General features: G+C 42.3%; 1 protein-coding gene across 1 annotated transcript in view; it reads right to left on the bottom strand.

The window, feature by feature from the left end:
* PLXDC2 (plexin domain containing 2) overlaps positions 1-26,962 on the bottom strand; it is a 234,891-nt gene that overhangs the window by 16,782 nt on the left and 191,147 nt on the right. Inside the window, exons 8-12 of the mRNA XM_035130307.2 lie at positions 19,648-19,743; positions 17,998-18,079; positions 2,763-2,823; positions 1,397-1,550; positions 358-396 (exon numbers count right to left, since the gene is read on the bottom strand). Coding sequence (XP_034986198.2) covers positions 358-396; positions 1,397-1,550; positions 2,763-2,823; positions 17,998-18,079; positions 19,648-19,743 — 432 coding nt within the window. The remainder of the gene's footprint in view (positions 1-357; positions 397-1,396; positions 1,551-2,762; positions 2,824-17,997; positions 18,080-19,647; positions 19,744-26,962) is intronic.

The following is a 26,962-nucleotide window of genomic DNA, read 5'->3' as shown; positions in this document are numbered from 1 at the left end:
ATTAGAATGTATTTTCCTACATCTACTGTACAGTACCTTTGTTTTCCTAGTTAGGCAAAGCAGAGCATATATTCCATAAATCAATAAACCAGTGTAAAGTATGTTTGACTAATTGGGGAAATTAATTATGTATTTAATAATGTCAATAATGTCAAAACATATTGTGTACTCTCCTAGATTGTCTTCCATAGTATTGTGGCACACACACACACACACACACACACACACACACACACACACACAAAAGGCAAGTGACTTCTCCTGTGGGTTCAGGACAAGGCTTTCTCTGAGACAGATTTATGTGGTTCCATGGAATGTAGCTGACATTATTTGAACACAAAGATTAGCTGCTCTTACCTCCATTATCTTTTAGGTGTAGAGCTATCTTGGTATCATCTACAAAAAGAAAATCAAAGCTATTAGAGCACAGAACTTTGCATTAAAATCTGATATAATGCTTTATTTTTGATTGTTATTATTTCCAGTTTACCTTTGGCATTCTACTTGGTCCCACATTCACAATACGGTAGGTTGTGCACCTCAGTAATTTCAGAGCATTTCTGTACTACAAATATACCATAATTTGGCATTCTCCAGTTTTTTGAAGCAACTAAGGATTCTTGACATTAAGAGGAGCTGGTGTTGTGCTCTACAGTCTCAAATTCCCCAAATGAGGGGTGCTAAGAACTTGTAACATGACTTGGGAATTCAAAAGTTATTTTGATTAAACTAATGTAATTTAGTTTTGCCTTGTAAGTAAACTATGTGCAGAATTGCATGGAAATCATTAAAAATTATTGCCGAGTGCTTGCAGTTGTTGTTATTTTAACATTACCTGTCTTTTTCAGAAGGCAAAAGAAAAATTCTTTGTTTTTCCAAAAGTAGTTTATGTGCTTCTTCATCAAAAATATACTCACAGAGCTAAATTTTGACCAATCACACAAAATAATAGCAGTTTTGAATTCCTCACACCAAAAAACCATTATTTTTAAGATCTCTCAATGAAGAAATGTCCAAAAGTTAACTTTCACCCTGACCCCCTAAAATGACATGCCCTGCGTGACGCCAGAATGTTATTGTTACCTTTGTACCGTAGGGTGCTTTCCTCCCACACTCCCACAGCCCTCTCTAGCCTCCGTTCAGGCAAGCAAGAGGGTTGACCAGAGTTCGAGGACAGAACCCCTCAAGGCGGGTGCAAAGTGGAGATGCTGCAGGGTGTGTCACATGAAGCATTCCATGGGCCAGAGAGAGAGGCCAGGAGGTCTGCATTGGTTTGTAGTATCTTTGGATCAGAATCATTACGCGAGGATTGCTTCCCCCCAATGTGCCGATGTCAGACGGGGTTTTTGCCCTAGGAAGCTTAGCGCAACAGAAAACACCATCCAGTTTAAGTTACCTTCTGTGGGTAGGCTAGTTGGCAGATGGGATGTCGTGACTCCTTTGGTAGTGGTTAAAACTCTGAATCTCATTGTTGTCTGCTGGATAGCGGTAGTGGTATGAAGAGGAATTTGCGTTGTGTCTACATTCTTCTCACAAATCTTATCTTTAGACTACAGAGCGGGGAGTTGGGGGGGAGGGGAAACACAAACAAGAAAGGAGAAAATTGGTTCTCAATGAAGGCCATTTGTCTCTGATCTCCAGACATCTAAAGCAAGCACAAAATGTCAGACGGGAGTGAGTGAAAATGGAAACCTTAAATCAAGACTTATTTTTTTAAAAAAATAAAGACAGAATACTCTCTGCCTTGATTAAAAAGAGGGGAAAAAAGGAAAGAGGCAGTGTGGAAATCTGTAAGAAGGGTGAGGATGAATTGCAGTGACCAAGTTGGAGGAGGGAAGGATCTCTGGGCACGCTCAAATTCTCTGCTTTGCTGGGAATGCTGATTTGTCATGGAAGGGACACATACATTAGTGGCTGTTGCACCACACCAGGCATCCTCAAACTCGGCCCTCCAGATGTTTTGGGACTACAACTCCCATCATCCCTGAGCACTGGTCCTGTTAGCAAGGGATGATGGGAGTTGTAGTCCCAAAACGTCTGGAGGGCCGAGTTTGCCTATGCCTGCACTACACAATTGCCTTCATCCCTGAACATTGTTGATACCGGTAGTAGGGTCCCATGCTGGCTACCCCTATTTGTCATCATTACTTCACATGCTCCAAAGCGCAGACCTAGGCGTTCCAAACATAATCCAGGGCTAGTCCCCAGCGTGACCTGACATAACAAGACCATCAGTATCTACAAAACAATCGGCAGGCTAGTGCTTTGCTACCAAGTACCAAAACTTTGTTACTGCCCAGCACTTATAGCACACCTCATATTTTCCCGTACCATGAATAACTAATAAAAGGAAACATTGCTAAATCTTTTTAAAAAACCCAAAAACCTACTCATCATCTTTAAATGTCATTAACAGCTATTCTAGCATGCGTTCCCAAATGACAAGGTGGTTATGCATGGATAATACTCAGCATCCATGCCCAAAAGATGCTGTTCGGGAATGTGAGGGAGAAGCACACTTATAACCAGCATCAGGTGCTCATGGCAATAGTGATGGAGCAGATGTTCAGCTGTCAACCTTGATTATCTCCAGGGGAAGCTGATCCCCCAAATTCTCCTTTCAACATTGGTTAGCAGGGGACAGTTGTATCTCTGGATCAGGGCCATAATCTCAGGTTTGTTTGTTTGTTTATTTATTTATTTATTGCCCCAGCTGTTCACAATTTTTTTAAAAAATTAAATATGGGATGTTGAAACATTACCTCGTCAGGGCATCCACCATCTACCCAGTCTTGCCGATGACGATCAAATCCACTGGAACATCTTTAAACGATGGTAAGGGATTAAAGTGATCCGGATGCAAATGAAAAATAGATTGGTTAGATAAAGAGGGAAGGGGGGAGGGGAAAAGTAAGTCTTTTACTGTTAAACCTTTATGATCAACAGAGTATTCACATCATTTAGGATGATATTCCGAGTCAAAATGATTAATTCTCTCTATAAGGAACTACTTTTCACGATTAGACAATTTGACATGTCAGTGTCTTTTTGCTATGGGTAGTTAATTGTTTCATTTTACTATGCAGCAGGAGATTAAGGTTTGATCTCAAGCCTGTGGATTTAAGCCAATTTAATTTATTCTGTCCAGCATTTCCCCTTCATTTTGTATAAAGCCATACTACAAAGAACACACTTACTAAGCAATACGGCTCTGTTTCATCATACTAGGCGATCAGAGATATCAAGGATTCCATAAATGTCTGATCAGTGTATGCCAGGTTTTAGGCAAGAAGCCATCCAAAACAGTCTCAAAAGCAACTTTTGAAGAAATTCTTTCCTTGAACATTCCATTTTTTTATTGCAAAGACGTGGGATGCCCATAAACTTTTACCCTAATTAACTGAAAATTAATGAGGTTGGCACCAAATTATAGTGTATGATATACAATGAGTGCATTTTCAAAGCAGCTGGTAGAATTATGCTTTAATTATTCCCAGGGAGCATCCAACAGCACAAGAATTGTCATTAATTGTTTTAAGGTGGCTTGAGATCTTGAATCTGAAAGTGCTGCAACTATGTAACTTATTAAGATGTGGAATAATCAAGCTCAACTTATACAGTGGTACCTCGCAAGACGAATGCCCTGCAAGACGAATTTTCACAAGACGAATGTGTCTTGCAATCTGATGGTGACTTGCAAGACGAATTCGTTTTGCGAAAAAGTCATATTGCGAATCGCGGTTTCCCATAGGAATGCACTGGAATTTAATTAATGCGTTCCTATGGGCAAAAAAAAAGAAATTTCAATGCATTCCTATGGGAAACCGCGATTCGCAAGGCAAATTTTTCACAAAACGAATTGACTTGCGGAACAAATTAAATTAGTCTTGTGAGGCACCACTGTACATGAGATGTTGCTCAACTATAGAAATCAACCCAGTGCTATATTGAGAGAAATTATTCAACGCTTGCATTTTTTTAAAAAAAAATAACAAAAGCAACCATGGCTTGTTGTAAGCCACAAAAACTGGCTCACACCTTAACATTCAGCTGAGAGTCTTTGATGAATATGAAACTAAACTAGGCAGAAGTCCTGCACGGGGGGGGGGGGGAGAGAAAGGGAAGAGGCAGTGTGTGGAGATGTGTGCACATGGTGTTAGACCACGGTTTAGTGTGCAATCTTATGCACACTTACCAGGAAGTTAAGTCCATTGCACAAACCAAGGCAGCTTTCTGCACTACTGAAGCAGGAAACCTTTGTCTATATACTGCATGAGAGGAACTGAAATAATTCCTGGCCAAAGCATGTGGAACAAGCAAGTTATCTGGATTACTTTGCCCTAAGGAACTTGAAAGACCTAAGGGCACTGCTTATTTGACACTGGTGAGCCTAAAAAGCCTTACTGAAAAGCTGCATTATCAGAAGCGATAGATTTGGCTCCAAGTGAAGCGATCTGCAAAATGCTTCCAAGGCATATGTCAGAGAACCATCCGTCACGGAGCATATAATCATTGTTGCATCCCCAAATTACGACTCTGTAAGCTATCATTACAATGTATTTCCTGCTTAGAACACAACATTTAATAAGCCTTTCATTTACTGGCACAGCGATAATTCCCCACTGCCATGAAAACACCATGGTAGATTTGATTAGTTATGCCATTTGTACCATCTGTCAACACAGCCGTTTTATAACAACTTCATTCTCAAAGGATGACCCAAGCCTGCTCCTGGAGAAGCAATTAACAGACCACATTTGAGGACAGGGGAACAAGGGCCTTATTTGAAGGGGACGGGGGGGGGGGGGCTGGAACCTGAGGATTCTCTGCTTCTCTTGTTTACATGGAACACAGAAATGTGATGTTAGGAGTTGCAGTGGGATGTTAAGAGATGTTTACAGACATAATGGTGATGGTTTGATTTGGCTAGTGGCTCTTGATAGGGAACCACAGGGGACAGAGCAGATTTATTCCAGGGTAGTGAATGTAAGAGACAGAAAGAAGCAGTAAACATCTTGAGGTCTCCTAGGAGGTCATTTGTCCCTGTTTTTGGCACAGAAAAATAAGGCCGAGTGTTTATTTACTATGCCACCTGAAAGTTGTTTTAAAAATAAATAAAAATCTTCCCCTTTTATAATGGTCAAAAGAGAGAAGGAAAAAAACTACCAGCATCTTTATAAGTTTCTGCATAATGGGATGGATTCAGCATGTTTCATCTGAGAATGTTTCCTGCCCACCAAAGAGCTGTCAAGGGCAAAGGGGCGCTGCCAGGAAAAATGTGGCAACCCTCATTTAGACAACACAGCCAGAAACAACTTGCAAAAAGGGTCAGTAGTGGGGCAGGAGACCCATGGCTTGGACCCCCAGGGCCATCTCTTTATAACAGCCATGGTCTGCCAGCAACAGAGAAATGAAAAGATTCTAAACAGAACTGTTGACTTTAGACCAGGAGAGAGACTAAAGGCTGGGAAGTGGCATGTACTGTCTCAGAATTTGTTAGTTTGCAACAATATGTGAACAGACTTCAGGGTATGCTGAGGCCTGTACATATTTTTGTGGTTGGAAAAGTGGGTGAAGGATTAAGTGTATTGAAGAGGGATGTATTTTTTGAACATCGTTCAAATCAAATGCTCAGCTGAGTCCACAACGAATCTTGTTCCACAGGAAGAGGTATTTTTAAAGTCTGGGAACTGTTCTCAATGGTATGCATGTCTGCTCAGAAGCTGGTCTCATTGATTTCAAGGTAATCCCAGGTAAATGAACTGAAACGATAATACTAGCAAATTCGAACTAATGATTTATCAGAAGGAGGGTAAAAAGGGTATCAAATAAAATATAATTTCTAAAAATGCTAGTGTTCAGCACTAAATGTGAAGACACTAAAAAGTAGACAGCATCACTCTGTCCTGTAGGCCAGATTTAAAAGGTGTGTCTTCACACCCCACCTAAAATTCGGTAAGGAGTGAGTCAACCTTACCTCTAGGGGGACAGTTGTGCTTTTCCACACCACCTCCCTATATGGTATCCTTGGCTGTGGGATTGCAAGGAGGGTCTACCCAGGAGATCTTAAGGTGCAGGTCAGCAGATAATGGGTGAGGTTCTCCTTCAAGTACATGGAGCCCAAATAATTCAGGGCTTTTTAATTGGGCAAGAAAATTTTGAATTGTGCCTGGTAGCATATAGGCAGTGAACACTGTGCAATACTGGTCTTATATCGCCCCAAATAACCACTCACACCCCTGGTGGCTGTGCTCCACGCTAGGTGTAGCTTCCAGACAGTCTTTACAGATTTCCTCATGTACACCACATTATAATAATCTGAACATGAGGTTACCAGGGCATGGTACTTGTTGCTAAACTATTCCATTCCAGGAATGGCTGTAGCTGGCACATTCCTTCCTACTGAGGTCACCTGAGTATATAGTGCAGAATCAGGAAGTATCACCAAGCAACAAACCTGTTCCTTCAGGTGAGGGCAAACCCATCTAGCACAGACCACAGCTCCAAATCCTCAACATGGATCTGTCTACCATCTGAGCCTCTATTTTGCTGGAATTCAGTTTCTGTTTATTTACCCTGATCCAGCCATTACTGCCTCCAGACAACAATCCAGCACTTGCACACCTTCACCTGGAGAAACAAGAGCTTGGTGTCATCTGCATATTGCTTCCATGCAATTTACCAACAGCGGTGTCTAATTCAATGTGAATATGAGTTACTGCCCTCAACAAGCCTTGCAAATCTGAAATCAATGGAACCAATTCATCAGGATTAAACTCAACATCTATTAATTTTCATGGGAACGAAGTGGATCCAGAAAAATGTCTGTTGCTAATTTTGTTTAAAGGATATTATTGGTGAGTGTTCACATTCTATGACGACCTCAGGCCTGACTCTGACCATCAATCATTTATATCCCATCTTTCAGGATATAAATCCATCTAATCCTCATTCGTAAGAATACACACTATATTGATGGGCTGGCTACGTTTGTAGTTGCCACCAGATTTAGGGTTGGAACATAAGAAGAATTCTTCTATATCAGGCTAGCATCTTGTTTCCCAGATATCTATGGGAAGAACATGAGTACAAGAGCCTTCTCTTGCTGTTGTTCTCCAGTGGCTGGTATTCAGAAGCATGGTGCCCTTGGTCTTAGAGATATAGCCATCACAACAAGCTCTGAGCTTTGGAAGTTCTCAGAGATCATGAGACCAGGGAAGACCCTCCCACCCACCTCTTACTTGGGGCTGGGACAGGCACAATAAATGTGCTCACCAGAATAATAATAAAAAAGCCCATGCTTGCCACTGGCAAGAGCATTAGCAGATCCATATTGAATGGCTGCCCTCCTATTCCACATGTGGAAAGCCTAGACAAATCGGAAAGGCCGACTGACATAGGCAGATGAATGCAGTAAAACTCTTAGACTGATTTAATCTACACAGACAGGAAACGAGCTAAGGAAAGCCTTGAAGGTTCTATGACAGATGGTGTTTGTTCATTGAGCTTGGATGGTGTGGGCTCTAAGTTTAAGGCATATTGGGTTTTTTCCCTTCCCCTCTGGGTTACATTTGTCTTTAGATGAATGCAAAGTCAAATTAAAGTGAACACACAGCAAAAACAGTCAAATGCTGATTACTGATGAATTATAGAAGAGTAGGGGCTCATCAGTTTTCTCATTAGGAATACCTATTAGCACTCATTACACCTAGAGGTGGGAAGCAAATGGTTTAATTACTGCTATTATGTAATGCGTGCATTGGAGGAGTCAGCAACAAAAAATATTTAGGGTGGCTTTTCATGTAACCTTTTGTAGTTTGTGTTGTTACTGGAATCTAAAATGCACCCATTTTAGCACTGGAGGAGAACCTAATTCTCACCTTGTTCCAAATGGTTTGGAACAAGATTATTTCTTCGGATGTTGCACTTCTCTGAATTTTGTGATACTGTTCCCTGCTTAAAAGTGTATCAATATGTGTGAACAGATGTGTATTTTATGATACATGTTTAGAAATGCATGTATTATGATAAAATACAGACTGATCGGCCCACCCTTAGCCTGCATGTAAATGTTGCCCCATTTCATTTTAAAATATGTAGGAGGGGGAGCATGTTTGCATCTTTCATTGGCAAATTGCCTACTTAGTCCACCTATCCACCTTGCACGACAGATCCGTAGTACTGTAGTTGTTGTTAAATTTATTACCCACCCTTCAGCAGCATGTCCCCGGGCGGGTTGCAACAATTTAAAATTCAATATTAAAAACAGTTAAGACAAACCGCAGTCACAGGAATATAGCGCATGTGCCTTTAACTATCTCTGTCCAAGTACAAATCAGCGTGGGAGAAACTCTGCAAAACAAAAGCGCAGAAGCACTATGGGAATGGCTAGATTCAACTGGACCAGTCTCCCTCAGAGGAACTCATGTGATATTACAATCAGGGAGGCTGTGCATAGCTAGTTTCCCACACAGTGTTTATACTGGTCTCCAGGCAGCATCCAACTTGGGAAGCACTTCCACATGTTGTTGTTGTTTAGTCGTGTTCGACTCTTCGTGACCCCACGGACCATAGCACGCCAGGCACTCCTGTCTTGCACTGCCTCCCGCAGTTTGGTCAAACTCATGTTCGTAGCTTCGAGAACACTGTCCAACCATCTTGTCCTCTGTCGTCCCCTTCTCCTAGTGCCCTCAATCTTTCCCAACATCAGGGTCTTTTCCAAGGATTCTTCTCTTCTCATGAGGTGGCCAAAGTATTGGAGCCTCAGCTTCACAATCTGTCCTTCCAGGGAGCACTCAGGGCTGATTTCCTTAAGAATGGATAGGTTTGATCTTCTTGCAGTCCATGGGACTCTCAAGAGTCTCCTCCAGCACCATAATTCAAAAGCATCAATTCTTCGGCGATCAGCCTTCTTTATGGTCCAGCTCTCACTTCCATACATCACTACTGGGAAAACCATAGCTTTAACTATACGGACCTTTGTCGGCAAGGTGATGTCTCTGCTTTTTAAGATGCTGTCTAGGTTTGTCATTGCTTTTCTCCCAAGAAGCAGGCGTCTTTTAATTTCGTGACTGCTGTCACCATCTGCAGTGATCAAGGAGCCCAAGAAAGTAAAATCTCTCACTGCCTCCATTTCTTCCCCTTCTATTTGCCAGGAGGTGATGGAACCAGTGGCCATGATCTTGGTTTTTTTGATGTTGAGCTTCAGACCATATTTTGCGCTCTCCTCTGTCACCCTCATTAAAAGGTTCTTTAATTCCTCCTCACTTTCTGCCATCAAGGTTGTGTCATCTGCATATCTGAGGTTGTTGATATTTCTTCCGGCAATCTTAATTCCGGTTTGGGATTCATCTAGTCCAGCCTTTCGCATTATGAATTCTGCATATAAGTTAAATAAGCAGGGAGACAATATACAACCTTGTCGTACTCCTTTCCCAATTTTGAACCAATCAGTTGTTCCATATCCAGTTCTAACTGTAGCTTCTTGTCCCACATAGAGATTTCTCAGGAGACAGATGAGGTGATCAGGCACTCCCATTTCTTTAAGAACTTGCCAAAGTTTGCTGTGGTCGACACAGTCAAAGGCTTTTGCATAGTCAATGAAGCAGAAGTAGACGTTTTTCTGGAACTCTCTAGCTTTCTCCATAATCCAGCGCATGTTTGCTATTTGGTCTCTGGTTCCTCTGCCCTTTCGATATCCAGCTTGCACTTCTGGGAGTTCTCGGTCCACATACTGCCTAAGCCTGCCTTGTAGAATTTTAAGCATAACCTTGCTAGTGTGTGAAATGAGCGCAATTGTGCGGTAGTTGGAGCATTCTTTGGCACTGCCCTTCTTTGGAATTGGGATGTAGACTGATCTTCTCCAATCCTCTGGCCATTGCTGAGTTTTCCAAACTTGCTGGCATATTGGGTGTAGCACCTTAACAGCATCATCTTTTAAAATTTTAAATAGTTCAGCTGGAATATCATCACTTCCACTGGCCTTGTTATTGGCAGTGCTTTCTAAGGCCCATTTGACTTCACTCTCAAAGATGTCTGGCTCAAGGTCAGCAACCACACTACCTGGGGTGTACGAGACCTCCATATCTTTCTGGTATAATTCCTCTGTGTATTCCTGCCACCTCTTCTTGATGTCTTCTGCTTCTGTTAGGTCCTTACCACTTTTGTCCTTGATTATGGTAATCTTTGTACGAAATGTTCCTTTCATATCTCCAATTTTCTTGAACAGATCTCTGGTTTTCCCCATTCTATTGTTTTCCTCTATTTCTTTGCATTGCTCATTTAAGAAGACCCTCTTGTCTCTCCTTGCTGTTTTTTGGAAATCTGCATTCAGTTTCCTGTATCTTTCCCTATCTCCCTTGCATTTTGCTTGCCTCCTCTCCTCCGCTATTTGTAAGGCCTCGTTGGACAGCCATTTTGCTTTCTTGCATTTCCTTTTCCTTGGGATGGTTTTCGTTGCTGCCTCCTGTATAATGTTACGAGCCTCCATCCATAGTTCTTCAGGCACTCTGTCCACCAAATCTAAATCCTTAAACCTGTTCCTCACTTCCACTGTGTATTCATAAGGGATTTGATTCAGATTGTATCTTACTGGCCCAGTGCTTTTTCCTGCTTTCTTCAGTTTAAGCTGGAATTTTGCTATAAGAAGCTGATGATCTGAGTTACAGTCAGCTCCAGGTCTTGTTTTTGCTGACTGTATAGAGCTTCTCCATCTTTGGCTGCAGAGAATATAATCAATCTGATTTCGATGCTGCCCATTTGGTGATATCCATGTATAGAGTCGTCTCTTGTGTTGTTGGAAGAGAGTGTTTGTGATGACCAGCTTGTTCTCTTGACAGAACTCTATTAGCCTTTGCCCTGCTTCATTTTGAACTCCAAGGCCAAACTTGCCAGTTGTTCCTTTTATCTCTTGATTCCCTACTTTAGCATTCCAATCCCCTGTAATGAGAAGAACATCCTTCTTTGGTGTCATTTCTAGAAGGTGTTGTAGGTCTTCATAGAATTGGTCAATTTCACTTTCTTCAGCACCGGTAGTTGGTGCATAAACTTGGATTACTGTGATGTTAAAAGGTCTGCCTTGGATTCGTATCGAGATCATTCTGTCATTTTTGAGATTGCATCCCATTACAGCTTTTGTCACTCTTTTGTTGACTGTGAGGGCCACTCCATTTCTACTACAGGATTCTTGCCCACAGTAGTAGATATGATAGTCACCCGAACTGAATTCGCCCATTCCCTTCCATTTTAGTTCACTGATGCCCAGGATGTCGATATTTATTCTTGTCATCTCATTTTTGACCACATCCAGCTTACCTCCATTCATGGTTCTTACATTCCAGGTTCCTATGCAATATTTTTCTTTACAGCATCGGATTTTCCTTTCGCTTCCTTTCGCTTCGCACTTCCACATGGAGACACATAAATATATTCAGTCATAGACAGAAAGGTTTATGAATGTATGTAAACACTACCTCCAAATACAAAAATATATAGAAGTTTGCTGGAAAATACAGTGGTACCTCGACTTACAAATGCCTCGACTTCCGAAGGTTTCGACTTCTGAAGTCCGCTAACCTGGAAGTATTTTCGCCCTGCGCACTTTGCTTACAAAGTTTTTGACTTCAAAAGAGTGAAAATACTTCTGTGGCGCTCTTTGGAAGTCGAGACCACACTTCGAAGATATTTGGTATCATCCAAATGCAAGCAATCCATAAATATCCATAAATGATGCCAATCATGTGAGCCTACTATATTGTTCAGGGTAAATTAAAAGCTTGCACTCTCTCGTATCAACAGTTCCGTACACAGCATATCTGTTATGTGCAGCCATACACACCCACTCTGAAGAAGGGAAGGGAAGATCTCACAAATAATCAGAAAAGATTCCATATCACGGGAAGGTTTATTGTGGTCCTACCAAATATGCCTGATGGATCTCTCTGACTCAAATCCAGATTCGCTCCACTGTCCTACACAATCGTCATAATATCAATACTGCATTTTAAAATAATAGGTGGCTTCGTATTAGGTAAGTATCTACCTACGTATCTACCTATGACCATACAATTTTATGCCCAAGTAAACTTCAGTATAATAACTTTAGAAAGCAACCATCTGCACTACTGCCATTTACATTCAAGTCCACGTTACCTTAGTGTCTGTTTATAAACTTAATTTCTTTCTTGGGCAATTACCTTTATTTTCAAGAGAACTAATTATTTCATTAGTAGGAGCAAGCAGGGGACACATTGCTTGCCCTTTAATCAAGCCTGCCCATAAACGCTTTTGCTGTTATGGATGCTCAGCAATGGTATATCATTTAGTACTTCTGTATACATGCTTGGCTAAACCTAAGGAAATTAAGGCAGCAAATTAGGGCAACCAATCGCATCAACGACAAGTGTTTGATGAGACATCTAGTCAAAGCAAAACCCTTCTGAATTGTATGTAAATGGCTGCAACGAAGATCAAAATGGGAAAATAGAAGCGGCAGAGAACCATTAGCAACTTCAGATCCTCACATATAGCAATATAGGCATTTCTTTTCATGATAAGATCCTGTGCTTAGTTTTATAACAGGGATAAGGAACCTCTGGCTGTCCAGACGTTGCTGGACTCCACCTCCCTGCCCATTGGCTGTTCCTGACCATTGGTGATGCTGGCTGGGGTAATGGAGTCCAATAATGTCTGGAGGGCCACACCTTTCACATTCCTGTGCTGGAAAATCAGGCAATTGGTTTACTAAAGGTCATTACAATTATCGTGACAAAACACGCAGACATCCAGTCAATAAAAGCTTTTATACAACTAAGGATAAGAGGTGCCTCTCATGAGGAAGCTCGTTTTCCTCTGCAAAAAGCACATTTCAGGTTTTGTGCCACTACAGCAAAACTGGATACTTTACATGTTAAGTGTTTGTCCTTATTGCACAGTGGGAATCTTATTTTCGTCATAAGTTATGGGCTTCTATACCTGATTTTTTTTTAAAAAAGGTCAAATGGGAGTTTTAATTTTTATTCTTTTGCCCTTTCCTTAGCTGTAAGGAACTTGAAGAAAATATTCATAGGAAAAGAGCAGGTCATATACATGGGACAATGCAATAGATAATGCCTAAATCTTCCAGAGTTTTCAGTCCAAACAGAGGGGCAGAAACCATACAACATAAATTAATTGCAAACCGAAACAATGGCAGACCTGGAAACATCTTTGCTCTATTGGTAAATAAATGGCACAGGATGAAATTTTCAAGCCATAAAGGCTCTTTGCAGTAAGTCATGGAAGGTAAAGTCAAGGAGACGACTTTTCAAAATGTGTCTCTCTTTAAGATGTTGAAAACAAGCCCAAGGTCTAGATGGGTTTTACATCCTGTTCAATATAATAATAACTTAATTTATTTTTTAATGGTTTGCTGCACATGTATTAGATACACCTTTTTAAAAAGGTTTTGTAGATCCAGTTCCAAAAGCTGTAGTTTATGGTTCCATTAAGACCACTGGCTATTTCTGTCACTGCATTTCGGCTGTTCCAAGTAGCATTTCTTTGGTAATCTGCTAATGTCCATCTGTTCTCATTTAACCTGTTATATGATAGCAGGTACAGGTAAGTATATATGCATTGCAGTTGAGGTTAACCTGAATCCTACTCTAACCTGAGTTGCTAGAATACTTGCTCTGATAACTGCCTCCTCTGGCATCTTGGGAGAAAGAAAAATGCTACTTGCCTGTAATTTTTTTTAAAAAAATAAAAATCTAATTCTCAGAGATGGGAGGGTAAGGTGGTTGCTCCACTCTGCTTTGTGAACCATGTAGCTAAACTCTTAGAGCTAGTATAGATGCGCAAAGAAATGCATGTGTGGAGGTGTCATGCCAGTGCAGATTACGGGACTGGAGCATTACCACACACTGCTTGTGGTCACATTTCTAGCTGTGTTTGTTGCCTTATTGCAATCTCATCTCATGCTGCTTAACCGCAATACCCAACTGTTACCCCTCTCTTAGACTCCTGATCTTCCCAGAATGAACTCAGGTCCTGGTCTAAACTCAGATGAGCAGCTATGCTGGTTTTTATTTTATTCTAATACAACGTAACATCACAAATTGCCACCAAACTGCCCCCACCCCATGCTGGTTTGATGCTAAACACTAATTTGTGATGTTGGAAAGGGCTCGTTGGTTTTCAAATAAATGTTCTATTTTGATGTGAAAGGTACCATTTTTCCACAACAGGAGCTAAAACTCCAAGACTATGTTATTTGATGGAAATTGCAGTTCATAAAAGCAGTAATACTGTGAATGAGGAAATGGACAAATGCAATGAAGCAGCAGTAATCAATTTAGAGGCATTTCCGTTCTTCCCCATAGGGATTTGTGAGTAGGCCACCCCACCCCACCCTGGCACACTTTTCTTTATTGGAAGCAATGGGACAATGACATACTTTACCAAGGGAATCATTTACAACACACAGCAGGCTCTAAAAACACAGGAGATAATTTTGTGGGATTTTATCTGTTTTTAAAAAGCAAAACATCTCCCCCCCACCTGCTGCCACAGAGACACATACATCCCAACATCACTGCCAGTTCTTCCCTTTATCAGTCAACGTGGCAGTAGGGAAAGCATTGACAGGATGGGGGTCTAGTGAATTCTTTCTAGCTAGTTTTCAGATCAAATCAGAAATGATAATCACCAAACCATTGCATAATGCATTGTGGGGATGTGGGAGAAGAGGTTGGGATCTAGAATTTTAGGGGTCTACTTGTGAGGTCCTCTAGCCATTTGCTCTACAAGTGATCAACAGTTCCAACGATAGCCAGGTGGGGAGATAAGGATCGGGCCTGCTGGGCCAAAAAGGTTCCTCACCCCTCCTCTAGAGCAGGGTCAACTTCCAGGAGATTGTGATCTACTCACAGAGTTAAAAACTGGAAGTGATCTACCCCCGTTTTATTGGGGTTCAGGTCAAAGTTGTTGAGCTTTTTTTAGAGGGGAGGAAATGCTCCGTTTTAGTGAGGTTCCCTTTGGGGGGGGCTGGCAAAATTTTAGGGGGAGATTATCCGCTCAACAAAATATCCTCTATGGAAGCAGTCTGCCTCACAGCTAAAACTCCGTCTTCCGTTCAAGAGAAAAGGAGAAAATGCAGCAAGGGGAGAAGGGGTGAGGCCAGGTGCTCTTAGGCAAAAGCAAAGGAAAAGGAGCCCGCGATCAACAGCGATTGACTAGAACCTCCCGGGTATCGACCGGCCAATCCCGATTGACCTGTTGGACACCCCTGCAGAGGAAGCATCCTGAGAGCTCATGGGAACTCAGGATCCAAGCTGTTGACCCTCTCTAGGGAAACCTGGATCCTTCCCCAAATGCTCACAGATTATTTCAGACATCTGCGCTCTTGGGCACTGGAAGGAGAAGCTACATTGGGAACTGCGCTGGAAAGGACAGAACTGTGTGCCTGAGTACATATGGACCAGAAGCTACAACATTAACAAAGATGGCTACATCTTACAAAATCTTAGCATGTTTTGAACTTCCTTTGCTGACCAACCCAAATCATGCAAACTCAGGTTCTGATAACAAGGATTAGGCTTGTAAGGAAGCTATTGCTACACACATGGTAAACAGTTTGGTTTATGGGGATATGTGCACAGAGTGCTTCCAGGAAAGGGCTAAATTTGGTAACAGGTCATTGGGATATCCAAAAACAGCTAATTGGCAACTGTGCTTTTGTTTGATTTAGTGGATTTTCTTCATAAAGCATGAATAGGGATTACATTGGAATATGCCGTGGCATTATGATGTCAATGAATTTGTGAGAATGCTGCAAAATGGGGGGGGGAGGGAACCATTGCATGCATCAGGAGCACCCACTATAACACAGTCAGGACATGGGGTAATTTAGATTTCAAAAGTGATGGGGGAAGCCTAATACAGTGCTTTTGTTACATGCAGGTCTGTTTGGCTCTGTGTCATAATCTTCCTCTATGAAGACATTTTATTTAGGTATAATATGTATATGTCAAATAACTGTTGCCAAAAATAATTGACAAATTAATTAACTGATCTCAAAGGGGAAAATTGAATGACACAACTCATCCCAAGAAGAAACACTCAGAATTCCAAGAACATATGCAACCTTTTAATGTCAGTGATCCTTTGTCTGTTCTCTCCCAGACCCTCATTAGATCTCTGCAAGCCCCAGAAGAGCTAAAAGTCTTATTTTCTTTGTTCATTTTTCTTTCACTAACAAACGAGAATTTCTGAATCTAATTTCTTGGGCTAAAAGCACAACAAAACCTAAAGCAAAAACGAAGCACTTATACAGCCAGGCTTGCATAACAGGAGTTTCTGTTGAATTCATTCAAGCTAACCAAGGTCAGCAGCTGGAGGACGTTTTAAAAGCTAAGACTGTGTAGAATGATTGCGCTCTTTATATTACAGCTATTTTGTGACTTAGAAATTGTCCCTACTGCTGCCATATGGGATGAAAAAGTGAAACATTCCACGTCCGTCTTTCCCAATGACCCAAATGAGTGTACAATCTGTATACCTGTCTACAGAAGTAGTTGTAGTGTACACATGTGCAGTTACTCACATGTAACATTCACAAATTTACAGTCTGTGTACCCAACACCTGAGCTGCAGAAACTACCAAGTGTAGACTCTTTTACACAAACACTTGTACCCATTTCTGTAAAACATATGAACAAGTCTATTGTTAGCAGTATACAGTGGACCCTTTGGATATGAACTTAATTTGTTCCAGGGGTCCACCCGCAACCTGAAAAGTCCGTATCTGGGGGCGCCACTTCTGCACACATGTGCAGCGAGATAGGGCGCTTCTGTGCATGCGCGCATGGCGAAACCCAGAAGTATACACTTCTGGGTTTGGCGCATTCGCAACCCGAAGCTTACATATCCAGAGGGATACATAAGTAGAGGTACGACTTTACTAGTGTTTGATTCTGTAAGAGTGGGACAATATATTGTTCCCACATGATGAATTGTTTGTGGAGGGGAGTCTGTGACAGCCTTTCTTCAAAGATTTCACCCAGTGGTAAATTTTGAAGTGCAGGAGCTCATCATGACAATCACCACAGCCCTCCCCCAAGGATAGGCATAGGGACACTCTCAAAGAGAGTCAAAATATGTAGGCAACAGTGTTGAGCCATTATGTAACATAGATATGCATATACACATGGGCCCGCCCACCCAAGAGCAGCAATTCATAGCATACTGCTCAGTTTATTAGGGTAAGCATGAATGAATACAATCCTGTGCATAGTTTCCTGGGAGTAAGCTCCCTTGAAAAAAGAAAATGGAAATGAGATAGAGGCACAACATGGTGCAGATAAGGTAGAGCAGGGGGCAGGAACCAGAGTTGTGGTGCCCCTCAACAGCATACACCTGTCAGTTAGTCACAGACCTCAATGAACCGCATTTCACACAGCAGTTACTATCAGAAAAAGCACACTAAGCAGGAATGCACACCCCCCCCCCCCCGCAACAAAATATGTAGGCAGATCAGCAAAGAGAGAGGACCTAGCTAAAGGATAGGTTTTCAATTTCTTGCAACAACTGTGCAACAATTTAACTCAAGCAAAAATGTGGCCCATCTGGAAATGCCCTGAATATTAAGAAAAGTCCAAGGACCTTTAAGGCTGCTCCAGTCTATTTTCTCTTTAGACTTGGCAACATGTTCCTGGTCTTCTAAACCATGGTTTAGAAGCCCCAGGGTAAAGGGTACATTGCCCTGGAGATCAATGCTTACTGAATGAACCTTCTCCCCAGCATGGAGTACGCCGGCTGGTCCTACAGTGATTCTGAGGAAGGAACCTTTTTACTTTATATATCGCAAATTGAAAGGTCAAAACCATCACTTCAGTTGTCAGTAGGAAATAAATCAGCCCAATTAAAAGAATCCCTATGCATTATATAGGGCAAGAGAAAAATGGATTCATTATCAGTGCCATTGTATAGCAAAGGCCAGAATTAAGTAGCTTTTCTTACCTTTGGAGTTTATTGCACCAGCTGCAGTTGAAGCCAATCTGAGCCGTGACACATGGCCCACAGCTGTTAAACTGGAGGCAGGCTGCAACAAGAAAAGACCCAGGCAGATAAAAACTTCACCCTGCAAATATTTCCTACCACCAATAGTTTTCTAGGGATTGAAATAATGTAGTCTCCTTAAAATAATTGGTGAATAAGTGGGTTCCAACCATCTGTCATTAGAAACAGGCTACTATGACACACTATGGAAATAGGCACCACCTATGAAATATTGATCTTTGAGATTCAATTTTAATCCTCTTTGTAAGTATACTACCATTTCTGCAAATCTTCATTTCTTGCCCAGCTCCTAAATTCGCCTTTTCCATGAAAGCATTCAATTATTTCTTTATGTCTCTTTCCTTTTGAGGTCTTACATTTCACGGCGTATAGCTAATGTTTTTGTCATATAGACGTAATAAGCTGGGGTAGGAAACTGTGTAAGAGCTATAATTGGATTAAGAGGGGGATGGGAGCCGGCTCCAGTTTCTACTGATGGTTTGTCTAGCAATTTACATTCCAAGCTTTCTTTAAAGTGTGTGTGTGGATGAGATACAAAATAAGCGCTTGTCACTACTTCCTTTGCAGGGCAAGCATGCAACACCCTTAAAGGATAATGCTTACTATGCATCCATGATCACTTGGTGATCAATATACAATTGCCGGATATTGGATGTTGGGATATACTGGCTATTATCTAGAGAGGTATGTCGGTTAGGTATGTCGGCCCTTTGAAATGTAGTTCTTCACATTTTCTTTTGTTCTGGTGTGTGCTCTGATGTCTCTCTCATGTATTCATATTTTCCTTATTTAAAATAAATATGCAATAAACAAAGGAAGGAATATTGAAAAGTACAAATGCAACAAAACAATAATGCTACAGTGTGTGGATGAACAGGAAGAAAATCGTGGCTGCTTAATCTTCCGCCACTCCTGCCGTGTTGTTAGGGTTGCCAGACTCAATAGAGGACAGGACTTCTGTGCCTTTAATTGCCCAGCTCTCTTTTGAGTCTGGAAAGCTTAAAGAGAAACCAGCAGACCCTTTGTTTAATTTCCAAGCAAAGGGTCTGCTGGTTTCTCTTTAAGCTTTCCAGACTCAAAAGAGAGCAGGGCAATTAAAGGCACAGAAGTCCTGTCCTCTATTGAGTCTGGCAACCCTATGTGTTGTGCTACTGGGAGCTAAGCCACAGTTTGGCTTACTGTCAGGCTTATGGTTTGTTGCTCTCCAAACAGCCATGAGCTGTAACGAAGATTTCTTTTTGGTTTACTACTCACTCATGGTTTGTTTGAGGAGACAAACCATGAGCTCGGATGCGGATGTAACAGTAAGCCAAACCATGGCCTAGCTCCCAGCACAGCAGGAGTGAATGAGAATCAAAGAGGTTTAGCTCCTAGTAGCATGGCAGTTAACAGGAGCAGAGAAGCAGCAATTTCCCCTGTGTGTGTCAACTTGCTGTACATTCAGCTTTAAGCCATAGTTAACTATAGTTTAAAGTGACATGTGAGCCAGGCCATCACGCGCCAAGAGGGAAGATGTCTCTAAAGAACTTTAAAACCAATAGACTGTCTTTAAGAACGACATATATCATGTGCTTGTTGGTCTGTACTTACTGGGTAGAGGAATCATCTCAACAGCTGACAGATTGGTAACCTTTGACATCTGAAGCTCCACTCTGTGGTACTCATATATCGTTCTTCTACGGACATCTACCATGAAGGAAACAACAACTTTAAATTCAGAAGTTGAAAGTGTCTGTTGCTGATTGCGCTGCAGGAAGCAACCTCAGCCAGTTTAAATGGTTTGGCGGTGGACCTGAGTGAAGACAGACTTGACCCAGGTCTGTCCCCAAAATTCTGCCCAGCAACCTGGCCATGATTGGCCAATTCAAATTCAAAGTGACGAAGTGTCTTGCCACTCCCAGCAGCTGGCTGAGCCTGATGACGTTGCCAGCCAGCTGAGCAGGAAGTTTTTGCCCTGCTCCGGCTTGCCTGTGGGCGTGCTGAGTCACAACTGCTGCTTGCCACCAAAAATGGTAAGCAGTCTTCTCTGTCATGGTGCCCAGAATATAGCAGGTCTTATCCAGCTGGCTCTGGATGATTTTTGATGATTGTTGGATGATTTTTTTGCAGGGCAGTCAAGACTCAATTGTTTTCACAGGCATTTTGTTGCTGAGTATAATATGATTTATTTCAATTATCCTAGTGCATTTCTTTTGTTTGTGTGCTGCTATTTCATCCAGTTATTTCAGACATGTCGTTTGTAAGCCAACTTGTAAGCCAATTTGATTACTGCTGACAGACAAGTGGGATAAAAAAAATCCTCAAAATAATTATAATAGCAGTTTATCACTCAGTTTTGTTTACAACGTCCTCCTTTGTGATGCAAAACTTTCTCTGAAACTTGGGAGAGTTCACTGAAAAGTTTGAAATGGAGGCCAGGAAAAAAATCACGCATCAACATGTTTTCATTGTATCATCCCACATTATCTCAGAAGTAATTTTGGACAGGATTATAGTTTCAGCTGGTATAAAACCGATGCCAGAATTTCTCCTCAAGGCAGAATGTTAATTGCCAAGCCATGAATTGATTGCTTTGAAAGGCTTCTGCAAATATTACTTATAAGCAAAAAGATGATAAAAAAATTAGCATCTAATTCTAGCTTTCCTATTCATTATTTTATTATTACAATCATGTTCAGGCCTGTATTACCTTCATGACTACAAGACAAGCTTGCATTTTCATACTGTAACACTGAGAAACTATGATGACCTTTTACTCTGGACTTCCGAGTTCTTACAAACTTCTACTGAATGCAATTAAATTCATATTCATGGGGGAGGAGTGAGGGAGAGAAGGCACAATTTATAGGCAGGCCAGATGAATGGGTGATTATAATGCAGGAGGTAGGAGAAGGGTAATTAATGGTGGGGCCTCCATACCACACTGAGCATCAACCAGAACTGGACAAGAGAGCAGAATCGGAGCAGAAATGGATTATTAGATCTCACAGAGAAGCCCAGCACGAAGAAGCAACACTTAGTTGGATAATGAACCGGAAAGACAGAATCAACCAATCTGCAGGATCAAGAAATCCAGATCAACATCATTGACCCCTTTCTCACTGAGGGAGACAAAGGGATCAAAACAAAGACCCACCCTCCTGGAAAAGGATTTTGATCAAAGGACAGTGCTTCTCTCATATCCCAAAAGGAGCTGATAAGCAGAATCCTTATAATCCTGAAAAGGATTAATCTATCTCCCAAAGAGGAAGGCTTCCTCTTCCTCCGGCTTCTCCGCATTTTCTTTTCACTTTCCCAATATCTTGGCGGGAGCAGATGAAAAATAGGGCATGTTAAGAAGTACAGCCTCAGACAGAAGGCAGGCCCACACCCTGCATGTAACACACATTTAAAGCACATGACTTTCCTCCAAAGAATTCTGGGAACTATAGTTTGTTTAATGGCACTGGGGGTTGATGAGGGGGAAACTTGTTAGCATTCCGTACCCGGGGGCCCCCAGATGTGAGTCTGCCCCACACAGCTAACAGAAGCCAGAGCACATTGTGATTGCCTTCAGCTTGAAGAACAACACACAGGAATCAATAAGTACTGGTAGTGTCTAAGTACTTTATTATAGAGAGATGCAGCGTAGTGTCTGGCATTTTGCATAGCCAAAAGAGAAAGTATACAGAGTACAGTGGAAAACATCATGTGAGCATAAGGAGATAAGGACTTCCTTTCTCCTGGGAACAGACCCAATAACATCACTAGCCTGGCTCAAGCTGCGTAGCTCGCCAGTGTATAGGAATCCCAACAAAACTATAGTTCCCAGTATTCTGTGTGTGGGGTGGAAATGTGATTTAAATGTACGGTGCGGATCTGGCCTGAGTCCATTAAGGTCAGTATTGCCTGAACTGACCAGCAGTAGCTCTCCAGGGTTTCAGGCGGGGGGCTGGCTCTCCTGGAAAGTCAGCCTGGGACCTTCTGCATATGAAGCGGGTGTTGTACCACTGGGCCAGGTGATTAGGGGGTTCTTGACATGTGACCATTTGGGACCTTCTTTTTTAGAGCTATGAAAGAGGAACCTTCCTCTTCCATTTTCCCCATCTTGAGGTCTCATACTTCCAACTTACTTCCACTGGGGTGTTGAAACCCCAAACAGACATTTGCAGAAAAACAGTCTACCTCACAGCATTGTTGTGATGATAAAAATGACGATTTCAAAAAGTGGCAAAGCCACGGCCATTGCTCTGAGTTTCTCAGAGGATAACAGTGAAAATCAATAAGCAGATATGATTCCTCACTTACCTGCAAGCAAGATGGAGCAGTGAATGGTATTCTACTAATCTGTCGTGTCAATGTAAGGATTACCATTAGCGTAGCAGGATTCCACCACCCCCCGTCCTGTGCCCCCCCAATCTGGTCTGGAGGGCCGGGGGAACCTCTAGAACGGACTTTAGGGTCAAGCCGGGGAGGAGAAATGAAGTATTCCAGTCACACAAGGGGCACTCCTTTAGTTGACGGGACCCTGTCTTAGCGTGGCTACAACCCAGTGAGTTCAACAAAGCAGCCAGTGCTGCCTGTTTAGCAGCAGTAATTCCTGTTATATATTGGCAAGGCTCCCTATACCCAGAGCACAGTGGAAGGTGCTTTTGTTCTTATCTTGTTTCATAGGCACATACTGGCAGGATGTGGCACAGAAACAAATCCACAAATTATTCTACTTAACTTCTTATCATTGCTGAGCACCACCATTGCCAATTAAATCAGCGTGTTATTTAGTTTAGGGCCAATTCTTTCAAACCCTCTTGATGAAAGGCCTCTCTCCCCCCCCCTCTCTCTCTTTCCCTCAGATGTGAATGTAACATCCTATTAAGTGAATAAATTACTGCCACCCAGCCAGTCTGAATGAATTACTAGGAAGATTCTGGGCTAGATATCTATCCTGGAAGGTCTGATACCTGTCTGGCACTCCAAATGCATTGGGCTAGAACATGTGTGCCGAGGCTAAGCTAATTTGGGATGGATCTGAGAACCTTTGTTGCCAAGCGGGGAAGATTTATTCTCCCACAGTGGCTTGCCCCTATGATGCACCTGCCAAGGCAGAGCATTGCGGGGATGTGTTTGAAATGAACTCCTGCCAGCGCCAGCGGCTTTAATTTGTTTCCCCCAAAGAAGTCGGGTCCTTCAGTCCAAAAAAGCAAGCCAATGAATACCTAAATAAAAATGATGGTATTGGCACTTCAGCTGAACTTTTCAGTGTTCCGTCATTAGCAAAGGTTAACTCAGGGCACACTGGCTTGGCATAAGCTGGCAAATTCTGAATGTGCTCCTCAGGAACAGTGTGAGAAAGGGATTGTAGGAAGCTATTAGGCCTTTGCGGCAACACCTCTCATCAGAAGGGAAAAGAAAGAAAAATGCCCACAGCTGAACTGCTAAGGTGTCTGGCTCTAATAGTGCAAGGCTGAAATCCTATGCCAACTTATCTGAGAAGAAGCCCCACTGAAATTAACAGGACTTACTTCCGAGTAAGAAGGAGGAGAAGGGGACGACACAGGACGAGATGGTTGGACAGTGTTCTCGAAGCTACGAACATGAGTTTGACCAAACTGCGGGAGGAGTGCCTGGCGTGCTATGGTTCATGGGGTCACGAAGAGTCGGACACGACTAAACGACTAAACAACAACAACGCTTCCGAGTAGACATATACAGGAATTTGGGAGGAGTGAATGTGTCCATTTCAGCTTCTCCTTTTTCTAATCTTAAATTCACTTTCCATATTTCTGTATCAGTTTGCATTTTAAAAAGGCATCATGGCTATTGACCAGCATTTTACTGTGACTTTCTCCTAATATACAGGTTTGCATTCAGTTTTGCCAAATACACACATTTTTGCCCAAAGGACTTTTTCCTGATATAATGCATTTTTGCTTGTCAGTTTCACTAATAATAACCATCAATAACCTCTTCACAGAGAACTCAGAATCATAGGCACAGAGAACTCAGAATCATAGGTTGGCGCCCTTAACAAACTACAACCCTCAGAATTCTTTGGAGGAAGAATTTTGTTTGGAGTGGTATCGTAGCATTTTAAATGTGTGGCATGAATGTGGCTCAAGAGCAGGCATCAGCACTGCTGGGCCCCGCTGAGGCTCTGAGACCCAAACAGAGTATTCAAAGAAGTCAAGAGCTAAAAAGGAGCCTGACTAGAACCATCTTTTGTATTCTGAACCAATTCCCCACAACCCCTCATCAGACACAATATTAAAAGCTGCTTTCTTAACGGATGAACACTTGAGGAGGAGAAAATGGACTTGAGGCCGAGCATTACTTCAGGCAATACCAATGAGACGGAAACATGGAAGGTGCCTAAAGAAGCCAGGCTGGCTATCTAAAGAACTTTTGACTGAGTTAAGATTTAAAAGGGATATGTACAAAAAATGGAAAAGGGGGGAAATCTCCAGAGAGGAATTCAAACATATAGCCAGCACGTGTAGAGACAAAGTCAGAAAAGCTAAAGCACAGAATGAACTCAGGCTCGCTAGAGAGGCTAAAAGCAACAAAAAGGGCTTTTATGGGTATGTCCGTAGCAAAAGGAAAAACAAGGAAACAGTGGGGTCACTCAGAGGAGAAGATGGTGAAATGCAAACAGGGGACAGAGAAAGGGCAGAACTCCTCAATGCCTTCTTTGCCTCAGTCTTCTCCAAGAAAGAAAACAATGCCCGACCTGAAGAATATGGAGCAGATGATTCAGCAGGGGAAACACAGCCCAGAATAAGTAAGGAGGTAGTACAAGAATACTTGGCTAGTTTAGATGTATTCAAGTCTCCAGGGCCAGATGAACTACATCCAAGAGTATTAAAAGAACTGGCAGAGGTGATTTCAGAACCACTGGCAATAATCTTTGAAAATTCCTGGAGAACAGGCGAAGTTCCAGCAGACTGGAGGAGGGCAAATGTTGTCCCTATTTTCAAAAAGGGGAAAAGAGAGGACCCAAACAATTACCGCCCAGTCAGCCTGACATCAATACCAGGAAAGATTCTAGAGCAGATCATTAAGCAAACAGTCTGTGAGCACCTAGAAAGAAACTCTGTGATCACTAAAAGTCAGCATGGGTTCCTGAAAAATAAGTCATGTCAGACTAATCTGATCTCATTTTTTGACAGAATTACAAGCCTGGTAGATGAAGGGAACGCTGTGGATGTAGCCTATCTTGATTTCAGCAAGGCCTTTGACAAGGTGCCCCATGATATTCTTGTAAAGAAGCTGGTAAAATGTGGGCTAGACAATGCTACCATTCAGTGGATTTGTAACTGGCTTACTGACCGAACCCAAAGGGTGCTCATCAATGGCTCCTCCTCATCCTGGAGAGTAGTGACTAGTGGGGTGCCACAGGGTTCTGTCTTGGGCCCAGTCTTGTTCAACATCTTTATCAATGACTTGGATGATGGGCTTGAGGGCATCCTGAGCAAGTTTGCAGATGACACCAAATTGGGAGGGGTGGCTAACACCCCAGAGGACAGGATCACACTTCAGAATGACCTTAACAGATTAGACAACTGGGCCAAAGCAAACAAGATGAATTTTAACAAGGAGAAATGTAAAGTACTACACTTGGGCAAAAAAAAATGAAAGGCACAAATACAGGATGGGAGACACCTGGCTTGAGAGCAGTACATGTGAAAAGGATCTAGGAGTCTTGGTAGACCACAAACTTGACATGAGTCAGCAGTGTGATGCAGCAGCTAAAAAAGCCAATGCAATTCTGGGCTGCATCAATAGGAGTATAGCATCTAGATCAAGGGAAGTAATAGTACCACTGTATTCTGCCCTGGTCAGACCTCACCTGGAGTACTGTGTCCAGTTCTGGGCACCACAGTTCAAGAAGGATACTGATAAGCTGGAACGTGTCCAGAAGAGGGCAACCAAAATGGTCAAAGGCCTGGAAACGATGCCTTATGAGGAACGGCTTAGGGAGCTGGGTATGTTTAGCCTGGAGAAGAGAAGGTTAAGGGGTGATATGATAACCATGTTCAAATATATAAAAGGATGTCATATAGAGGAGGGAGAAAGGTTGTTTTCTGCTGCTCCAGAGAAGTGGACACGGAGCAACGGATTCAAACTACAAGAAAGAAAATTCCACCTAAACATTAGGAAGAACTTCCTGACAGTAAGAGCTGTTCGGCAGTGGAATTTGCTGCCAAGGAGTGTGGTGGAGTCTCCTTCTTTGGAGGTCTTTAAGCAGAGGCTTGACAGCCATCTGTCAGGAATGCTTTGATGGTGTTTCCTGCTTGGCAGGGGGTTGGACTGGATGGCCCTTGTGGTCTCTTCCAACTCTATGATTCTATGATTCTATGATTACAAATATGGTGCAATAAATCTTACAGTGTAGCGATTACTGTGAGCATCCTACTGGAACCAGGGACTGGCACATCACCTCAGAGGCCAGGATCCAGGAGACACAGATGTATTGCAAAAAGGGGACTCACTACAAACTCATATTTCCAACTGACATGGCAAAGCAGATCCACATCCTTTAACCTTCCCTCTCCCCCACTTTGCCTCTCTGTCACTTGCCCAATACTGCTACCTTCTCCTTTTCTGCCTGGAGAAGCCAAACAAAGGGAATGCAAACTAGGTGCTGGGCTAGACAGTGCTCGCGTCTCAGGATCTTGACTGAGTTGGCACTCTGCAACTTTCTCCAGTCAGCGAATGAAGAAGAAGAAACCATAGAGGGAGGATTAGGAAGCTAGAGAGTCAGGAAGGACAAGACTGAAGGACTTGAACCTGCACTACAGTCACTGCTTTCAATGCCTGACACCTAAATTGAGAAGGCAAGGTCACAGCACAAATGAGGAATGTGCTACCAAGCCCTCTTTCTTATATCTACAGGTTAACTGAAGGAAGTTCATGGAAGGAAAGTGTC

The sequence above is a fragment of the Zootoca vivipara genome, chromosome 12, assembly GCF_963506605.1.
Source record: "Zootoca vivipara chromosome 12, rZooViv1.1, whole genome shotgun sequence".
NCBI classification, from domain to species: Eukaryota; Metazoa; Chordata; class Lepidosauria; order Squamata; family Lacertidae; genus Zootoca; species Zootoca vivipara.
This window is presented reverse-complemented; position numbering and strand designations above follow the sequence as displayed.